The sequence below is a fragment of the Equus caballus genome, chromosome 1, assembly GCF_041296265.1.
Source record: "Equus caballus isolate H_3958 breed thoroughbred chromosome 1, TB-T2T, whole genome shotgun sequence".
Taxonomy (NCBI): domain Eukaryota; kingdom Metazoa; phylum Chordata; class Mammalia; order Perissodactyla; family Equidae; genus Equus; species Equus caballus.
Window position 1 is genome coordinate 187,705,874 of NC_091684.1, and position 17,213 is coordinate 187,723,086.

General features: G+C 39.3%; 1 protein-coding gene across 1 annotated transcript in view; it reads left to right on the plus strand.

Moving 5' to 3' along the window:
* Positions 1 to 17,213, plus strand: part of TTC6 (tetratricopeptide repeat domain 6) — a 188,494-nt gene that overhangs the window by 53,919 nt on the left and 117,362 nt on the right. The window contains exons 3-4 of the mRNA XM_023622813.2: positions 7,140 to 7,208; positions 11,803 to 12,024. Coding sequence (XP_023478581.2) covers positions 7,140 to 7,208; positions 11,803 to 12,024 — 291 coding nt within the window. The remainder of the gene's footprint in view (positions 1 to 7,139; positions 7,209 to 11,802; positions 12,025 to 17,213) is intronic.

Sequence of the window (17,213 nt, forward strand, 5' to 3'; positions counted from 1 at the left end):
GACAGTTAGCTTTTTTGATTTTAATGTAAGTGCCTGACATTAAGCTTTTGATTGCTGAGGTATCCACTTCGCACACATCCATCTTGAATAAATGCATTGCCAGCTACAAACTAGGGAAAGATCTAGGCTGCCCCACTCATGAAGTTCCTCCTTTTGGAAAGCTTTGGTTGACCTGGATACCTGACTGTTTGAATGACTGCTTGCTTTTCCCTTCCTGCACTTTAATTCCTGCTCTTACTTTTTAAATTCACCAATAGTGAACCTGGCCCACCTTCTCAACCCCAATAGAAGCAGAATTCTGGGTCTGTGCTCTTTATCTCTCTCTCATTCTCTGTGTCTCCCTGCAACCTTGCTGTGTGGCCCAGGGCATGCCATGTACCCTCTAGGACCTGTAAGTAATAAACTTTGTCTTTTCAAAGTTCCCTGATTGTTGTTGCTGAGGTGTATCTTGTGATCATAATAAGAAGCACAAGGGCTAGTCCAGCCACAACATTGGCTCTGGTTGGGGAAATGTCTGTGGGGGCTTGCCGCAAATAGTATGGGCCCAGGTGAATGCCCACAGACATTTCTGGCTGACAGTATTACTTGGTAGGCTGAGATTAACCCAAAACAATCAGTCTACACATTCACAGGCCTTAAAGTCACTAAAATATTTATTTTATTTTCACCTTTATTTTTCAAGGCTACTGCTTAGCTAGACAGCAGAACATGGGGGTAGGGCAAGTTAAAACACTAAAGTACTCACTCTTCCTACTGAGATCCATTAGTCTTTATTGAATAAGTGCTCCCTGGCTTGCTATAAACTTTTCAACAATATGAGACGTGAAAATAAACAGGAAAATTTGGCCCATACACAGAAAAAAAGCAATTAAATGAAACTGTCCTTGAAGAAGCCTAGGCATTGGACTTACTAGATTACAAACACTTAAGTTTTCATATACTTTTGTCTGTATACTTGTCTTATTGGGTGGGTTAGAGGGTCTGTTTTTGGCCATTCTGATGCCATTTTATTGACTTTTTCTGTTCAACATAATGTTTTTGAGATTCATTCATTTCATTGCTTATATTAGCAGCTCATTTTCATTTTGAGAATGGGATCTTTTTTTTTTTAAAGATTGGCACTTGAGCTAACATCCGTTGCCAATCTTTTTTTTCCTTCTCTTTCTCTGCAAAGCCCCCTAGCACATAGTTGCATACTCTAGCTGTAGGTTCTTCTAGTTCTGCTATGTGGGACGCCACCTCAGCATGGCTTGATGAGTGCTGCTAGGTCCGTGCCCAGGATCCAAACTGGTGAAACTCTGAGCTGCCAAAGTGGAGTGCGTGAACTTAACCACTCAGACTCAGCCACTGGGCTGGCCCCCGAGAATGGGATCTTAACTGATTATTGCTGGTGTGAAATTTTATTTATTGAATTTGTTAGATATATTTATTACTTCTATTTTGGTCTGATACTTTTTCAGCTGTTTTCTTTTCTTTTCTTTTTTTTTTTGAGGAAGATTAGCCCTGAGCTAACATCTGCTGCCAATCCTTCTGTTTTTGCTGAGGAAGACTGGCCCTGAGCTAACATTCATGCTCATCTTCCTCTACTTTGTATGTGGGATGTCTGCCACAGCATAGCTTCACAAGCAGTGTGTAGGTCCACACCTGGGATCTGAACCAGTGAACCCCGGGCCACCGAAGCAGAATGTGAAAACCACTGGGCCACCAGGCTGACTCTCAGTTGTTTTCTTTCTTCCTCCAATATGTGGTCATGTACTCTATTAATACTGACATTTTTGTCTTCTCTCTTATGTTACTTTTACAACTTATTATTTTTTTTCTTGTTGCATTGAGTCTGACCTGTTTAATGTTTTATTATGAAATACAATATTTGGTGCAGGAATCTGCAAATAGCTCTTGTGGGGTTGAGTAAATTTTCTTCTATTTCTAGTTAACTTTTACTTAGAAATAAGTGTTGAATTTTTTTTTTTAACGATTGGCCCCTGAGCTAACAACTGTTGCCAATAAATTTTTTCTGGTTTTTCTCCCCAAATCCCCCCAGTACATAGTTGTATATTTTAGTTGCGGGTCCTCCTAGTTGTGGCATGTGGGATGCCACCTCAGCATGGCCTGATGAGTGATGCCATGTCCACGACCAGGATCCAAACCAGCGAAACCCTGGGCCTCCGAAGCGGAATGTATGAACTTAACTGATCAGCCATGGGGCTGGCCCCCTAAGTGTTGAATTTTATTGATGATTTTCCTCAGCAGTTATTTACATGATCATATGAATCTCCATTTTAATCTGTTAATCTCATAAACTAGCAATGAATTATCCATGCAGTTTTGGGAAAAATTTCTGTGGTCAAGATGTATTGTTTCTAAATAGTCTGAGTAATTTCATTTGCAAATATTTTAATTGGGATTCTTGCATTTATGTTCAAGAGAGGTAAACTATAGGTTTCTTTACTGAGATATTTTTATTCACCCTTGACATTGTTTTGTTACCCACATAAAGTGTATTGAAAAATTTCTTTAAGGTATTTTTATTATGAAATATTTCAATTATAGAACAAGTACTCACCACTCAGATTTTTCAAAATTTAATATTTTGTCATATTCACTTAAGACTGTTTAAATAAATGAAAAGTTACAATTAAAGTAGAGGCCTCCTTAGTACCTCTTTCCAATAATTCCCTCCCTCCTCCAATGTGAACAATATCTTGAATTTGGTGTTCATTATTATCGTGTTTTTATATCATTTCCTTCTTCTTGAAGAATTTCCTTTAACATTTCTTGTGATGCAGGTTTGATAGCAATGAATTTTTTTCACCTTTTGTTTGCTGAAACAGTATTTCACCTTTGATTTTGAAAGATATTTTTGCTGGATATAGAATTCTCTGTGGACAGTTGTTTTCTTTCAGCACAAATACACTAAATATGTTGCTTCATTGTCTTCTCGCTTGCTTAGTTCTGGCAAGAAGCCTGCAGTATTAGTTTGTGGTAATTAGTCACCAGTAGTTCTTTGTTTCTTTGTGCTTGATGTTTCTCTGAATGCTTATAAGATTTTTCCTTTGTTACTGGTTTTTATTATTTCAGTTATAATGTACTTGGCACACTGTCCTTTGTTGCTTGTAGTTCATGGAGCTTCTTGCATCAGGGTTCTTATAGTTGTCATGAAATTTGGAACATTTTTGACCATTTTTTTGTACAGATATTTTCTGCTTCCTCCACACCCCGCTTTCTGGGACTCTAATTAAATATATATTAGGGCCGGCTTGGTGGTGCAGCAGTTAAGTTCGCATGTTTCGCTTCTCTGAGGCCCGGGGTTCGCTGGTTCAGATCCTGGGTGCGGACATGGCACCACTTGGCAAAAGCCATGCTGTGGTCCCATGCTTAAAATAGAGGAAGAAGGGCATGGATGTTAGCTCATGGTCAGTCTTCCTCAGCAAAAAGAGGAGGATTGTCAGTAGTTAGCTCAGGGCTAATCTTCCTCAAAAAAAAAAAGAAATTAAAAAAAAATAGATTGAGTATTTGTTCATTTTGTTTCAGTTTTTATTTCTCTCTGTGATTTATTTTGTATGGTTTCTACTGCTATGTCTTCAAGTTAACTGGTATTTTCTTCTGCAGTGTCTTCTCTACTATTAATCCCACTCAGTGAAATTTTTATTTCAGATAATGTATTTTTTTTTTTAAAGGATGTTTTAAAGATTTTATTCTTTTCCTTTTTTCTCCCCAAAACCCCCCAGTACATAGTTGTATATTCTTCATTGTGGGTCCTTCTAGTTGTGGTATGTGGGACACTGCCTCAGCGTGGCTTGATGAGCAGTGCCATGTCCGCACCCAGGATTCGAACCAACAAAACACTGGGCCGCCTGCAGCGGAGCGTGTGAACTTAACCACTCGGCCACGGGGCCAGCCCCTCAGATAATGTATGTTTTATCTGAGGTTTTACCTTGTTCTTTTGTTTGGAACATGTTCCCCTGTTTCTTCATTTTGCTTGACTCTCTCTGTTGGTTTCTATGCATTAGGGAAAAGAGCCGCCTCTCCCAAACTTGAGGGAATGGCCTCATGTAGGAGATGAACCTTGTTGTTCCACCCTCCTCCAGCTCTTGGTTGCCTCTCATGCTTTTGTGACTGTCCAAGCAGCCTGTTTTATTTTTAATAGCTCCCGGTATTTGGGGGTGGGCCAAGACCAGTCATTGTCCAAAGGAGAGGATCTCAGGCAGCACCTAGATTCAGGCTGATTGGAAGACAGACCCTCAGGCAGTAGCTTTTAAATAATGCAAATGTACACAGTCCTGTGGGACCACAAGCATAAGCCCCACTGGCCACAAGAGCCAGGCAGTGTAGAGGTATCTGGGCACCAGACAAAGGTATGAGTTCATTTCTGGAAAATACCAGCCAGCTGGAGTGAGGCAGAGAGAGAGAGCAAAAACTGTGTCGACAAGTCTCTGCTCCCTGAGAGCGCCTCTGTCCATAGACCTCTATAAGTGTGCCAAACCAGAAGCCTGCCCCTCAGGCCGAAGCTCCTGGACTAGCAAGTAGGCCTGTTTCCTAGGAAGACTGGGGTGTGCTTCAGTCTGCTGTCTGTGCAGTGCCCTGGGGGTGGCAGTCTGCCAAGAACTGTCTCTCTGGTTGTGACAGTCCCACAGGACCCAGGAACGTGAGCCCTCTGGCCTCCAGTGCCAGGCAATCTAGGGGCATCCCCTGGGTGGCAGCTGCAAAAACTGGGTCACCAGATAGAAAAACCAGAGCACCAGATGCATGTAGAAGCTCCGCTCTGGGAGATACTGCCACTCTGGAGAATGGCTGAGGGAGAGCACGAAGATGGCACCCACTGGCTGGCTTGAGGCAGAGGGGGAGTGCACAGATGGCTCTGGCTGAAAAAATAAAAAGAAGAAAAAGAAAAGAAATTAAAAAACAAAAAAGATGGTGCCCACCACCTGCATCCTTAGAGAGTATCCCGGCAGGCAGCTGCCCTCGGACCAAATTAGGTAATGAGTTTCTTTCACTTAAAGTCCGGGCGCTTTTCAAAGGGCTGCCTCTGTGCTGGGCCCAAGGGCAGGTGAGTCTGAGTGCCAGCCCTTTAAGAGCCCAACAGCCCCCAGCGGTCTTGTGGGCATGAGCTGCATTGGTCCTCAAAGTCAGATGTTTGGGGGGCTTGTCTCTTAGGTGCTGGTCTTAAAAGTCGGGGTGCCCAATGTGGAGTATAAACCCTTCTTCCCTCCTCTGGGGGAAGCCCTAGGTTTTGAGTGCCCTCGCAGTGCTGGGCCTCTGAGCACGGGGTAGGGTTTGTGGTGAGATTGTGTCTCAGCCTTTCCTTCTTAGTCCAGTGTGGTTTCTCACAGCGCCAAGGGGTCACTCTGCCACTGTTTAGGTTTGTTTCAGAGGAAATTGTTTGGTACATAGCTGTAGACTTGGTTTATCCAAGGGTGGAGGTGAGTTCAGGATGTTCCTACCTCGCCATCATGAATGGAGCTCCATAATGTATATCCTATCTAGATGTCCCATTTGATTCTGTTTTTATATTTTACATTTGCTCCTGATTATGTTTACATCTTTGAACATTTATAATACTTCTATTAGAAGTTTCAAGATCTTTATCTGCTGATTCCAGCATCTCTGTCATTTCTGGGTCTTTTTCTATTGATTTTTCTCCTGGTTACGTGTCACATATTCGTGCTTCTTCATATGACTAGTAACTTTTGACTGGGTGCTGAGCAATGTGGATTTTACATTGTAGAGTACTTGATTTTGTTGTCTTTCTTTAAAAAGTGTTGGAGTTTTTCCTAATAGATCAGCTTGATCTTTTCAAGTATTGTTTTAAAGTGGTGTTAAAGTTCAGAGAAGCCTCTACTCCAAGGCTGGTTTAGCACTACTACTAATGTGTGATCTTTTTGAGGTTTATAATGAATGCATTCAGCATGTCTGGTGGGAGATCTAATGACTCCCAGTATGTCTGAGCTCTGGGAATTGTGGCTTACCACAATTTGGTAATTTTTTTCTCTGGCAGTTTTTGTTTGTCTGGCCTCATGGGTTTCATCATTGCTGGAGCCGATCGGTATTCAGCCAAAGACTCAAGAACCCAATGCAGATTTCTGGAGCTTTCTCTAATCGGCTCTCTCTTCTCCATAGTGTGCCTTACAAAATCTTTGGTTTCTCCTCGCTCTGATTTCTCTCTCTTCAACTAGTGAGATTCCCGGGCTCTGTGTGGTTTCCCCCTCTTTGTGTTGTGGTCTGGAAATTCTGTGAGGCAGAAATCTGGGGAGATTTAGCTCTTAACCTTTCTTTTCCCCATTCTCTTAGTCATTATATCCTTGCACTACCTGTTATCCAATCCTAAAAGAGTTGTTCTTATATTTTGTTCAGTTTTCTCATTATTTATGACAAGAGGACAAATGTAGAAGTCAGTGGCCTCAGTTGGATCTTTTTAATGAAGCAAAGAAAAGGTAGAAAAGCAGAGTTTGAAAGCACAATGAATGTTCATATCTTGCTGCAGACATTACTTACAGGCTAGAGGAGAAAGAGCCCCAAAGAGTCATGTAGCTGAATGCCTGTTTCAAGGATGATAAAACTGAGGTGAAGGGAAGCAGAATAACTTGCCTGTTGAAGCCTGGTCTGTGACTTTACAGCTTGGGCAGAACCTGAGTCTCTTTATTCCTATCCGTTGTTAGACATTGCATTGTGCTATCTTCTTGCCACTTCAACTGAGTAGAGAGTGTATCATAGCAGTTAGCATTAGCAATGATAAAAATGACACCAACAGTTACACCCATTAAAAATTTAAGTATATTCATATTTCTTGCTCTTAAACTAAATTTTAGTTTTGATTTTATCTTTCTTGTGCATCATGAATAGCAGTGTTTTACATCTGATTTAATTTTACCTAATTGTCCTATTAAATCTGATGATATATCTATAGAGATTGATAATTTAAAAAACCATGAAATTGGAATAATAGATGAAATATTTTTATTGTATATTTTGTCTGTATTTCTTATTTACTGCACAATATTGAAAAGCTTATTTTTCCCATTCATATATTCCTCATTTACTGCCTTATATTGACTCACATTTTACTGCATTGAATAATATGCCTCAATGATTTTTTAAATTGTCTAAAAAATGGTTCTAATTTTTTCTTTTCCTCTTTCAAGGAAATTTCTTCAATGGGAAAAATGCACTGGCATAAAGCATCTCAAGCGCAAGCAGATCAAGGATTACAGATAAGTATTCAGGAACCTCAAATGATAATCTTTAACAGAAATCCTCCTTGCTTATATTGAAGTAATAGTCTGCCTCCTGTTGCTTGAATCTTTATCTGGGGAGTCAAAAAAATCTCCTCTGATTTATTCTAGAGATGTGTTTGGCTGTAAGCACATCTAATTGACTACCACATTGGTAGTCTTGGCTATTTTGGCTCACCGTTGCTGCCTATCATAGACTTTCTGAGCTAAGGTCTGAAACTCTTTTCAGAAGGGAAAGATTTTAACAATTCTTCTGGTCCAGAGACATTCAGATCTAGAAGGTAGTTGGAGAATTATTAATAGTTATGAGTTTATAAGAAAGCATCACCTTATTCTTTATTTAGCTAGAAGAATTGTGAAAAGCATTGACAAGGGGAGAATTTTGTAGAGAAACATGGACAATGGGTGACAGAAGTTTGTTTCAGAAAGAAAGCTTCCTTTTCATCCATCATTGGCAAAATTCTTGTGGGATTCAAAGCAATCTGGAACATTGTCCCTGGGGATGGGACGTGTCTGCCTGTATATAAATCTACGTTTATGTAAAACAAATGATGGCACGATGATCAATTCCTTTACTAAGAATTTGTAAAATGATATCATTAAATAGCAAGCTTCTTTAGTTCCTGAAAATATGATGCCACATACGTAAAAATTCAGATCATACTTCATTTTAAGGATAACATATTATGGTTAGAAAACATACAGAATCTTTTCTTTTCACAAAAGCCACAGATCCTTTAGAGTTACTACAAACATTTGAACTACCAGAGTTTTGGATGCTTCTGGGTTGAGGCCATGTCTTTTTCCCCTTTGTATTCTTATCACCCACTTCAGGACCCAGCAGGCATGGCACTAATAGCCATTCGGTAAAGGTAGTGGATAAATCAATTTTGAAGCCTTACCACATATCCTATGGGCTTAAAGCTGACATCTAGGGTAGCTGTGTCTGGTTGACACCATTTACAGATAGATATCAAAACCTCTGGCCTCTAAGCTTCTGAGAGGTATAGTAAACAAATACAAGATCAGTTAGTTTTAGATAAATAAAAATTTTCATTAATAGAATAAATTTGACTTAATACCATTCACTACATATTCATGTAAAGTATAAGAAAAAATACCATGTTGAAGGAAACTATGAAAAATGCCAATTATCAGGTACCTAGCTTAGATATCATCGTAATTATTTAAAATAAAAATTTAAACAAAAATATTGATTTCTTTGACATTCTGTGGGAAGCACAGCCTCAGCTTTGACATTTACGAGCAATCACTGGACCTCTTCTGGCCACTGGCTTTTGATGAGAAGCTTACAGCTCTTTTAGAGGTGAAGCACCTGTTAACTTGATGTGTGGTGGTGGTAGAAAGGCTCCTCCGTGGTATCTTTCATTCCAGACACGTTTTTGGGTGCCTACTCTGTGCCAGAGATTAGAACTCTATCTTTCCATCCTACCCATTCCTTAGACTTCTAGAAGCTTCCTGGGCTGAGATTTATCTGGGTGGTACTGGCCAGCATGCTCCCATTCCAAGAGGGCCTGCTCTTTCTAAGCGGCACCGGCACCCTACCCACAGATGGTGGGGGCTTCAGTTGTGAACATCTCAATGCCACATGCCAGAGGTCTCTTAGTTCTTTGATGCAATTTACTTTCTTTTTTAAAAAGAGCATTCTTAGTGGAATGACTTTTCTTCTTGGATACCCACCATTTTAAATGTAATAGTTTTTGAATATCACAGAGGATTATTTCCTCACATACTTATCAAAAAAATCAAGGAATTCATTCATTGTTTTTCCTATTATGTGGCAGGCATTGTTTTAGACGTGGTTGGCACAGACAGAAAAGGCAGTGCTTGCCCTTGAGGAGCTTATTGTATGGAACAGGCCACTATATAAAGAGACAAAGTACAATACTGTTTAATAAATATTCTAATGGAGACTAATTACATAGTAGAGAAAGCATTGATATGATTTCTTTTCATTTATCTATTCATTCACCAAGAATTGCAGAGCACCTACAATGCACTAAGTGCTTGAGATATACAAGATAGGTGGGGCACAATTTGTTTTTTCGCTTTAAAGCTTTAAGGTACTCAAACTTTTTGGTCTCAGAATGCCTTTAAACTCTTAAAGAATATTTTAAGGACCCAAAGGAGCTTCTGTTTGTGTGGATTATATCAACCAATGTTTAGCATACTAAAAATTAAAACTGAGAAAAATATAAAATATATAAAAATATAATATTCATCCATTTAAAATAATAATAAGCCAATACATATTAACATAAAACTTTTTTTTAAGGAAAAAATAGTATCCACAACAAAAGAATTTAGTGAGAAGGGTAGGATTATCTCACATTTTTTGCAAATCTCTTTAATATCTGGTTTAATAGAGAGCTAGATTCTCATATCTGCTCTGCATCCAATCTATTGTATGTGCTCTTTTGATTGAAGTCTTGTCTCATACAGATTAGAGAAAGACTCATATTTTAGTAGGCTTTTTACATAGTTAGGGATACTCTTCTTTGTTAATACAGCAAAAGTCCACAACTGGTAGTTTCTTAAAGATTGGTGGTGATGGGGAATCTAAAACCAGATAAATAAATTTATTGTATATTATTACATTAAAATTCATTCATCTGCCTTGTTCTTTGAATGGATCTTTTACTCCTGCATGATTTTGTAATCTCATGCATTAATCGTTTGAAAAGTATTAGTTCACTGTTTTACCCGGCACTACTTTTCCATCATCAGTGCAAATGTCAACACAGTGAAAAGGGCAAATAAGCCTTAGTACTATTAGGAAAATAGTTTTGCTGTTGCAGATCCCCTGAGAAGTTCTTGAAGACTGTCAGAGTTCGCGGACTACACTTTGAGGACCACTAGGCTATTGAATGGAGGAGGAGGAGGGCAGCAGGTTCAAACACAGCTCTGCTACTTTCAGTGTGACCTCGCACGGGTTGCTTAATATCTCCAAGCTTCAGCTTCTTCATTCATAATATGGGGCTACAAACAGTTCCTACTTCATGGAGTTGTGATGAGGATTAAAATTAGAGGAGATAATGCTCATATATGTTAATGATTATGATTATGATAATGATTACTTAGACGATTGTAACATAGTGTGATCTATGCTAAAATAGAGGCAGGCACAGAATAGTGACAGGATCAGAGAAGGCTTTGTGGAGGAGGTGAGGCTGGGCAGAGTCCTGAAGAGGATCATTTGCAGCTGGAGGACTACATTTCCCTATCCTTAAGCTTTTCTTCCTCCATTTTCTATTTTGGAGGGTGGTACCTTCATCTATTGAATCTCCCAAACCAGAACCCTGGGAGAGTGTGTTGAGGAAGCCGGGAGCAGAGAAATTCAGAAGAAAGAGAGTGACTAACAGTGCCCAAAGCTATGGAATGTAAAATGAATGAGTTTGTCATAGGTGGACAGTATAGGGCTCATAACACACATTACCCCAGTGGATCTATTCTGCCATTTTATGAAAAGGATTTCATTAACCCCTTTTAACCAATGAGGAAAATAAGGCTAAAAAGGGCTAAGTACATTGACCAAGATCAGATGTCTATTAATTGAGAGATCCAGGATTTGAATTAAGTCCTATTTGATTACAAAGCTCTTACTCTTTCCCCAGCACCATCCAGTAGCTTTATAAAAGCGTCAGCTCCAGATTAAAGTTTTGTTTTACAAACTTAAATTTCTTGGTTTGGCCATCCCTTCTCTGTTGTGAACAAAGAAACATAGTATTTGGTACTGTGTGCCATCTTTACCCTTTATTTTACTTATTAGCAAGTAAGTGTATCCAAGAACAAAGTGATACAACTGCATTTTCAAGTCGTTTTCTAGAATTCAGACTTTTACGGAAGTCAAGCTGGTTTTATTAGTCAGACTGGTTTTATCACCCACTAATTTGAGGCAGTGAAGTTTTCCCTGCTATGCTCCATAATCCCAAATAATCTTGGTTTAAAAATGAATAATATCCAAATATGGCTGTAAACATACTTTCTTTAAGACTTGGTGAGATACAGATTAAATCAGTGAGACATTTTTAAGGAACACGAAACAGGTCTAAGAGTGATATTTTGTGAGAATTTTTCATTTGGGTTTGGGATGGAGCTGGGGTTGTCTGGGAGGTCTTCTTGAGGCTTCTGGGTCAGCTCTTCTCTGAGGACCTGAAGGCAGGCTCCTGGAAGAGAATCTGGCCAGCAGGAGTCTGTTTCTCAGGACCGAAGAACCTCAGGTGGGGCAGGGGTCAGCTGTTTCCGTCGGCCTTGGCTCTGTGAATGTGGGATGGAGTCAGGGTCAGACTGGAGTTTTGTTATTTCTTCAGAGTTGGTGCATGATAACTGTGGGGTAGCTATATTTTCCAAGACAAGGGCTGAGGAAGATAATTTGCCAGTGTTGCATTTTTCTTAAGTCAGTTTGAGTTACTTTTTCTCAATCTTCTGAGGAAACTTCCTACCTCTGCTTAATTTCAGTCATGCATTTTGGGAATCATTTTGTTGTCAGAAAATGCTGTATGTCTTAAAAACTTTGGAAGGACCAATAAAAAGAGCATTCTTGTACCTTTACGTTTTCCAGCAGAAGGTGCTTGAGGAACTTCCTGAGGGTGTACCAAGTGTTTTGCAGATTGAACAAGAGGATATATTTGAATGGGGAGTCTCAGAAGCAGAAAGCCTGCTATTTAAACCTCAGGAAACTTTGGAAGTCCAGCCAGCAGATGAATCAAGTAAACCTTTGGAAGATGAGGCACCTGCAGGTGACTCAAAAGCAGCCAAACGGGTATCTTTAAAGGTAAAACACTATTTATGTTGGAAACGGAGTTATGAGAGTTGAGGATGCGCAGGTGTGAAGAAGTGGGTCAGGCAAGGGCCGATGCAGGGGGTGGGGGTGGGAGTTCACCCTGGAAAGGACCTTAAATATGCCAATTGCTTATTTGGCAAAAGGGGACATCCTTTTTTTTTTGTGAGGGCTTTTAGTCGCAAACCTATTCGCAACTCTGAGGTGAGAAGACAGCTTCTTGAAGAGGGATGGAACCTCAGTGCTTTCAGAAATTGACCCAAGAGTTTTCCCGTTAGCGTTGAGGGAATCGGGAACTGCAGTCCAGGGACCAGGACGCAGTGAACCTTGTAGTTTTTAGAACTCGGCCCGATTTGGGTTTATCCTAACCCCTGGGTCTTTTCCTATGCTGAGAATGTTTCCCAGGTTCATTTTACTTATGTATCATTTAAATAATTTTTACCATATTTGCGTATCACCTGATTACTATTTGCCTAGTACTTTTCTTTAATTTGAGTCACCTTTTGATTTAAATGAGTTTATTTAAAAATAGGCACATTATTATTAGGATTTTAAAAAAGCCATTTTCCCCTGAAATACAACATATTATCCTGATTATCACCAGGGATCTTTGCCTCTGACTGATTCACATGGATACCACTTCTTGCCTAGACAACCTTCCTGGTCGGTCCCTCTCCTTTTGGGTCCCCCTCTCCCCACCAGTGACCAGATTCCTACTGTGCTTCACCCAAGTCAACTGGCCATTACCAGTTCTTCAACTTTTGCCCCAAACTCTCTAATCTGAAAGCTTGCGTTTATCTGTGGCCTTCCCCTTCCCTTGCCTTCTACATATAATCAGTCTCCAAGGCCTAGATTCCTCCTAAACATTATTGCTTGTAATTTTTCTCTTCTCTTTTCCAGTTGTCCCCATCATAGTCTGGGTCCTGGTGACATTATGTCTGTATTAGTGAGTTGGCTCCTGGTTTTTCTTCATTTCTCAAGCCCTGCTTTCTTAGGCTCATCTTGCATGGCACTAGCATATTGATCTTCTGAAGATATAGGTAAAAAGGAAGTTCTGCAAGTCATAGCTGTTCAGAGGAAATCCACCACTGCCATCAGGGAGAAGGGACTTATGCCATGATTGGTGATCAGCTTTTCAGAACTCACATTGTCTTTCTAAGGCATGAACTTGGGGAAGTGAAGTACGTCAAGGCTAAGTGAATCCTCTCATTGCTAACTACTCTAGGTGAATACTGTGTGTTAAGCCGACACCTTATGGATGTAGACACCTTAGAAAGCATCTTTAAAGACGATGGCATCTTGATGAGAAATTGCTAGGCTAGTGGGCACAGGTAGGGTTTTAATCTATTCTTCTACATAAACGTTGGAATTATGGAAATAAAATGTGTGCATGAGAGACAAATGGTTGGGTACTAAATGTGTCAACGAATGAAACGGACTTTCTGGACAGGGGTTTAACCACCACGGCCTGTCAGAAACTTAAATCCCACATTAGAAAAGTCCCATAATGTTAATTCTTTTGGTTTGTATGGCAGCTATTAAATATTACTAAGAAGTTATGCAAAATTATTTATTTTTGGTAAAAAGAGGCAGTCCTTTCCTAAGGTAGCTAGAATATATTGAGTGTTTACCATGTACCAGCCACTTTGCTAAGTGTTTTGCATGTAATCTTATTTTTTCCTAATAACAACCCTATTATCACCCTCATTTTATAGTTGAAAAAACTGAGTCATAGAGAAGATATGCAAAGATAGGCTGAAAAAATGCCTAGGGAGGGAGTGTCCCTCACAAAACTAGGAGGGATGGTTTGATGAGAGAGACTTGGAGAATGGGTTAAGAGGGTTCTAAATTCTAAACTGAAACCAGAGTGTTTCTAGTGGTGGAGAAGAGAATACCTAATAAGACTTTATGGTTTATTGTTGTGGGATGCTGTGGAACACATCAGAAATGCCGTAGAAAACAGCACTGGAAGTGTCCCTGTGACTCATCCCACCAAGTCTTCACCAAGTATTTTGTATTTACTTATTGTGTTAACATCTTAAGATCAGTTATTATCCATGAACTTTACCATGTTTGGATATTTGAGGCTATAAAGTTAGTCTCTAGCATCTCTGGCACAGGAATGAGGATCAATATACTCCAGCAAGCCAGGCCAGACTAGGGGGACAAGAAGACCGCTTTTGACATAGCTAATAGGGCTAGCACAGAGGTGTGATAAAGGAGCAATGCGGGACTTCCACTGCTCAGATATGTGCCAGAAAGTCTCATTCAGCAAAAAAGTAGAGAATTTGATCAATCCTTACTTTACTGACCATTTCTACTCTTAGAAGCCCATTAGTATAATAAATGTTATTAGGACTTTAGTCTAAGTCATGACCAAAAAGAAGAGAAATTAGATAATGGTGACTCTATGAAGAAATGACTGACACAAGAGCCCATGAGCAGATTGTTGAGCATCTTAGGAGGGCTAACGCTCAAAAGTGTGTAAAAAATATAGATATCATGTGTCCTGAGATTCTAAATGGAAAGAAGTTTAAGAAATGTGGGGTGCCCTAAATTCCCTCAAATTTTCACAAAACAATTATGAGTGATCTATTGCATTCAGAGTTTTAAAAATATACAAAAGATGAAAGAAGAAATACATATCCATAGGTAAATATAAAAGTTGCATGTGGCTATAAAAATTATACCAAGAAGGTTAACATCCAGAATGGGTTGAGGTCTGTGAATAATGCTAAGAATAAAAAAGTATTTTTTTCATGTTAGTTTTGGAGCAAAGAGAGAAAAAAGAAAGGATAACCCTGTCTTTATGGATGAAGAGTGTGATGACAACAGATGACAGAGTGGCCTTAATTTACTTTTGGAAAAATGTTGAGGTTTTAAATAGAAAGATGACAAAGAGAAGAGGAAGCTGATAAACTCATACTTTTCTTCTCTCAAATCTGACAAGGAGAATGAGCTTCAGTTTCGAAAGAAGAAAAAAAGAATTGATAAAAGAAACTTGAAGCCCAAGATTGGTAAAAGATGCCCCATCCCATTGGCTTGGATAGATGGGTTTCAGCCCGGCTGTGCCCCTGTCGGCAGCAGCTTTGAGGAGCGGTGCTGGAAGCCCAGAGGCAACTGCAAATCTGAATTTTATTTCTTTTAAGGGTAAGGGTTATGGTTTCTGTAATCTATGCATTGGTCTTGGACAAAACTCCGCAATGATTAAATGAATTGTTAAAAGAATTTTGTTTGAACCTTTATAAGAGGAAGCAGAAATCTTCTGGAACCAGCAGAGTTCCCTAAGGACAGGCCATGGAAGACCAACCTTGTTTGTTTTTTTTGAATCACTATATTGAACATTAGAAAAGTGTTAGACACGGAGTTCAACACAAGAGTACCATGGTGAAGAGCCCAGCATACAAGAAAACTCAATAAACTTTAGGTATTGTTATTATCCTTTGGGTTTCAGCAATCCATTTATGGAAGCCTCCCAATGACAGTTTTGTAGACAAGACTGTGGTCAGGGTAAGAGCTAGATGGATTTTTAATTAGTTATGCAAAGGATGCACAATTAATCATGACAGTCTCTAGTGGACTGCAATAGGACTGTGCCCAGTTTGGCAGATTTCCTAATAATTTGGATGAGAATATGGAAGATTTGCTGATTAGATTTGCAGATAACATCCAAATGTGACTAGTAAGGTTTGGTTTGTCAAACCTCAGATGAAACTTAATTGGGATAAATGTACGCATGGCCCTTGGGTCCACAAACTAAGTGCATAGATAGGGGATGACATGACTTAGAGCAAATGTGAAAAAGACTTCAGGGTTTTAGGCTACAGTTTAGTTTTGCAATAAGAAGACAAGTGCAATCATAGTTTGTGTTGACTGACAAATACCATAAAAGAGGATCATCTTTCTCCTGCTTGATCTGATCATATCACACCTCAAATGCTGTGTTCAGATGTGGGTGTCCAAACCCAGGAGAGGCACTGACAAATTGGAGACTGTTTGGAGGAGAGCATTCAAGGTGACAAAGCACAGTACTTCAAAACAGTGTCAATGTAAGGTAGAGTTGAAGGGACTGGGGATGTTTATATGGGGGGAAAAGCAGGCCCAAGGGAGTCAAGTATATTCAAATATTTGTCTGTCAAATGGGAGAGAGCCATATTATGCCTTTATGATCCTGAGGTTTGAACTGAGATTAGTGGATGAAAGTTGTTAGGTTCAATAATAAAGAAAAAAACAAACAAAAATTCTAACAACTGGAAGAGTTTCAAAGAGAAAGTGGCTGCCTTTGGATGTATCCAAGTCCTCCGTTCCTGGTCTTGTTCATGTCAGGATGGATGACAATTTGATGGAGACAGTGTAGAGGAAGTTCAAACGTTAACTGGATGCTGAGATGGAATGCTCTGTACTCTGAGCTTTCCTTATTTGTCGTCACTTCCTTACCCGGGACATCGCAGTAACCCTCTCCTTACTACTGCACCTAGTCCAAACGCTCTGCCTAAATTTATAGGAACCTCCCTTTATCTGGCCTCCTTTTACTTATTCAACCAATCTCTCTGCTTTCCCCAAGGAAAGCCTCTCTGCTTTCTTTCTTAAATCCAGTCTCAAAAAAATGCAGAGCAATGCACAGAGAAAAGCATCTTTGGATGAACTATTGCCGTGAATACTGCAAATTTTCTAAGAAATCTAGGAAAACAATACTCCCAAAGTCTATGATTGAAAGGCAATTATTTAAGAGACCAGGAATGCATTATCTTTCCCAAGCAGTAGAAATAGAAAACAGTACAACCGTAAGAAGTACAAACGGATGAACGTTGCTGAGGGTGCTTACATAAAGCATTAAAGCTCATTTCGGCTTGTGCTTGCAACCACTAGTCATGGCAAATTTTAAGAGACTAAGGGTAAGTTCTATTAAAAATGCCAATCAAGAAGAGTAGATTTATGGAAGGACAAAATCTTATATTTCTTCTTCATAGTTTTAAGGCAATAAATAAAATTTATAAGTAAATATGGTACAAATATTTTTATTGCCGTGAACGTGTATATGTAAAAGTTTAGGAATGAATTTAGAGGAAAATATCAACTCACCTTTAGGATTTCTATTCTGTTTTAAAATATATATAGAAATTAGGAGTTTGAACATAAGACGGACCATTAAAAATGGGAGAAAGCTCTAACTCGTTATTACA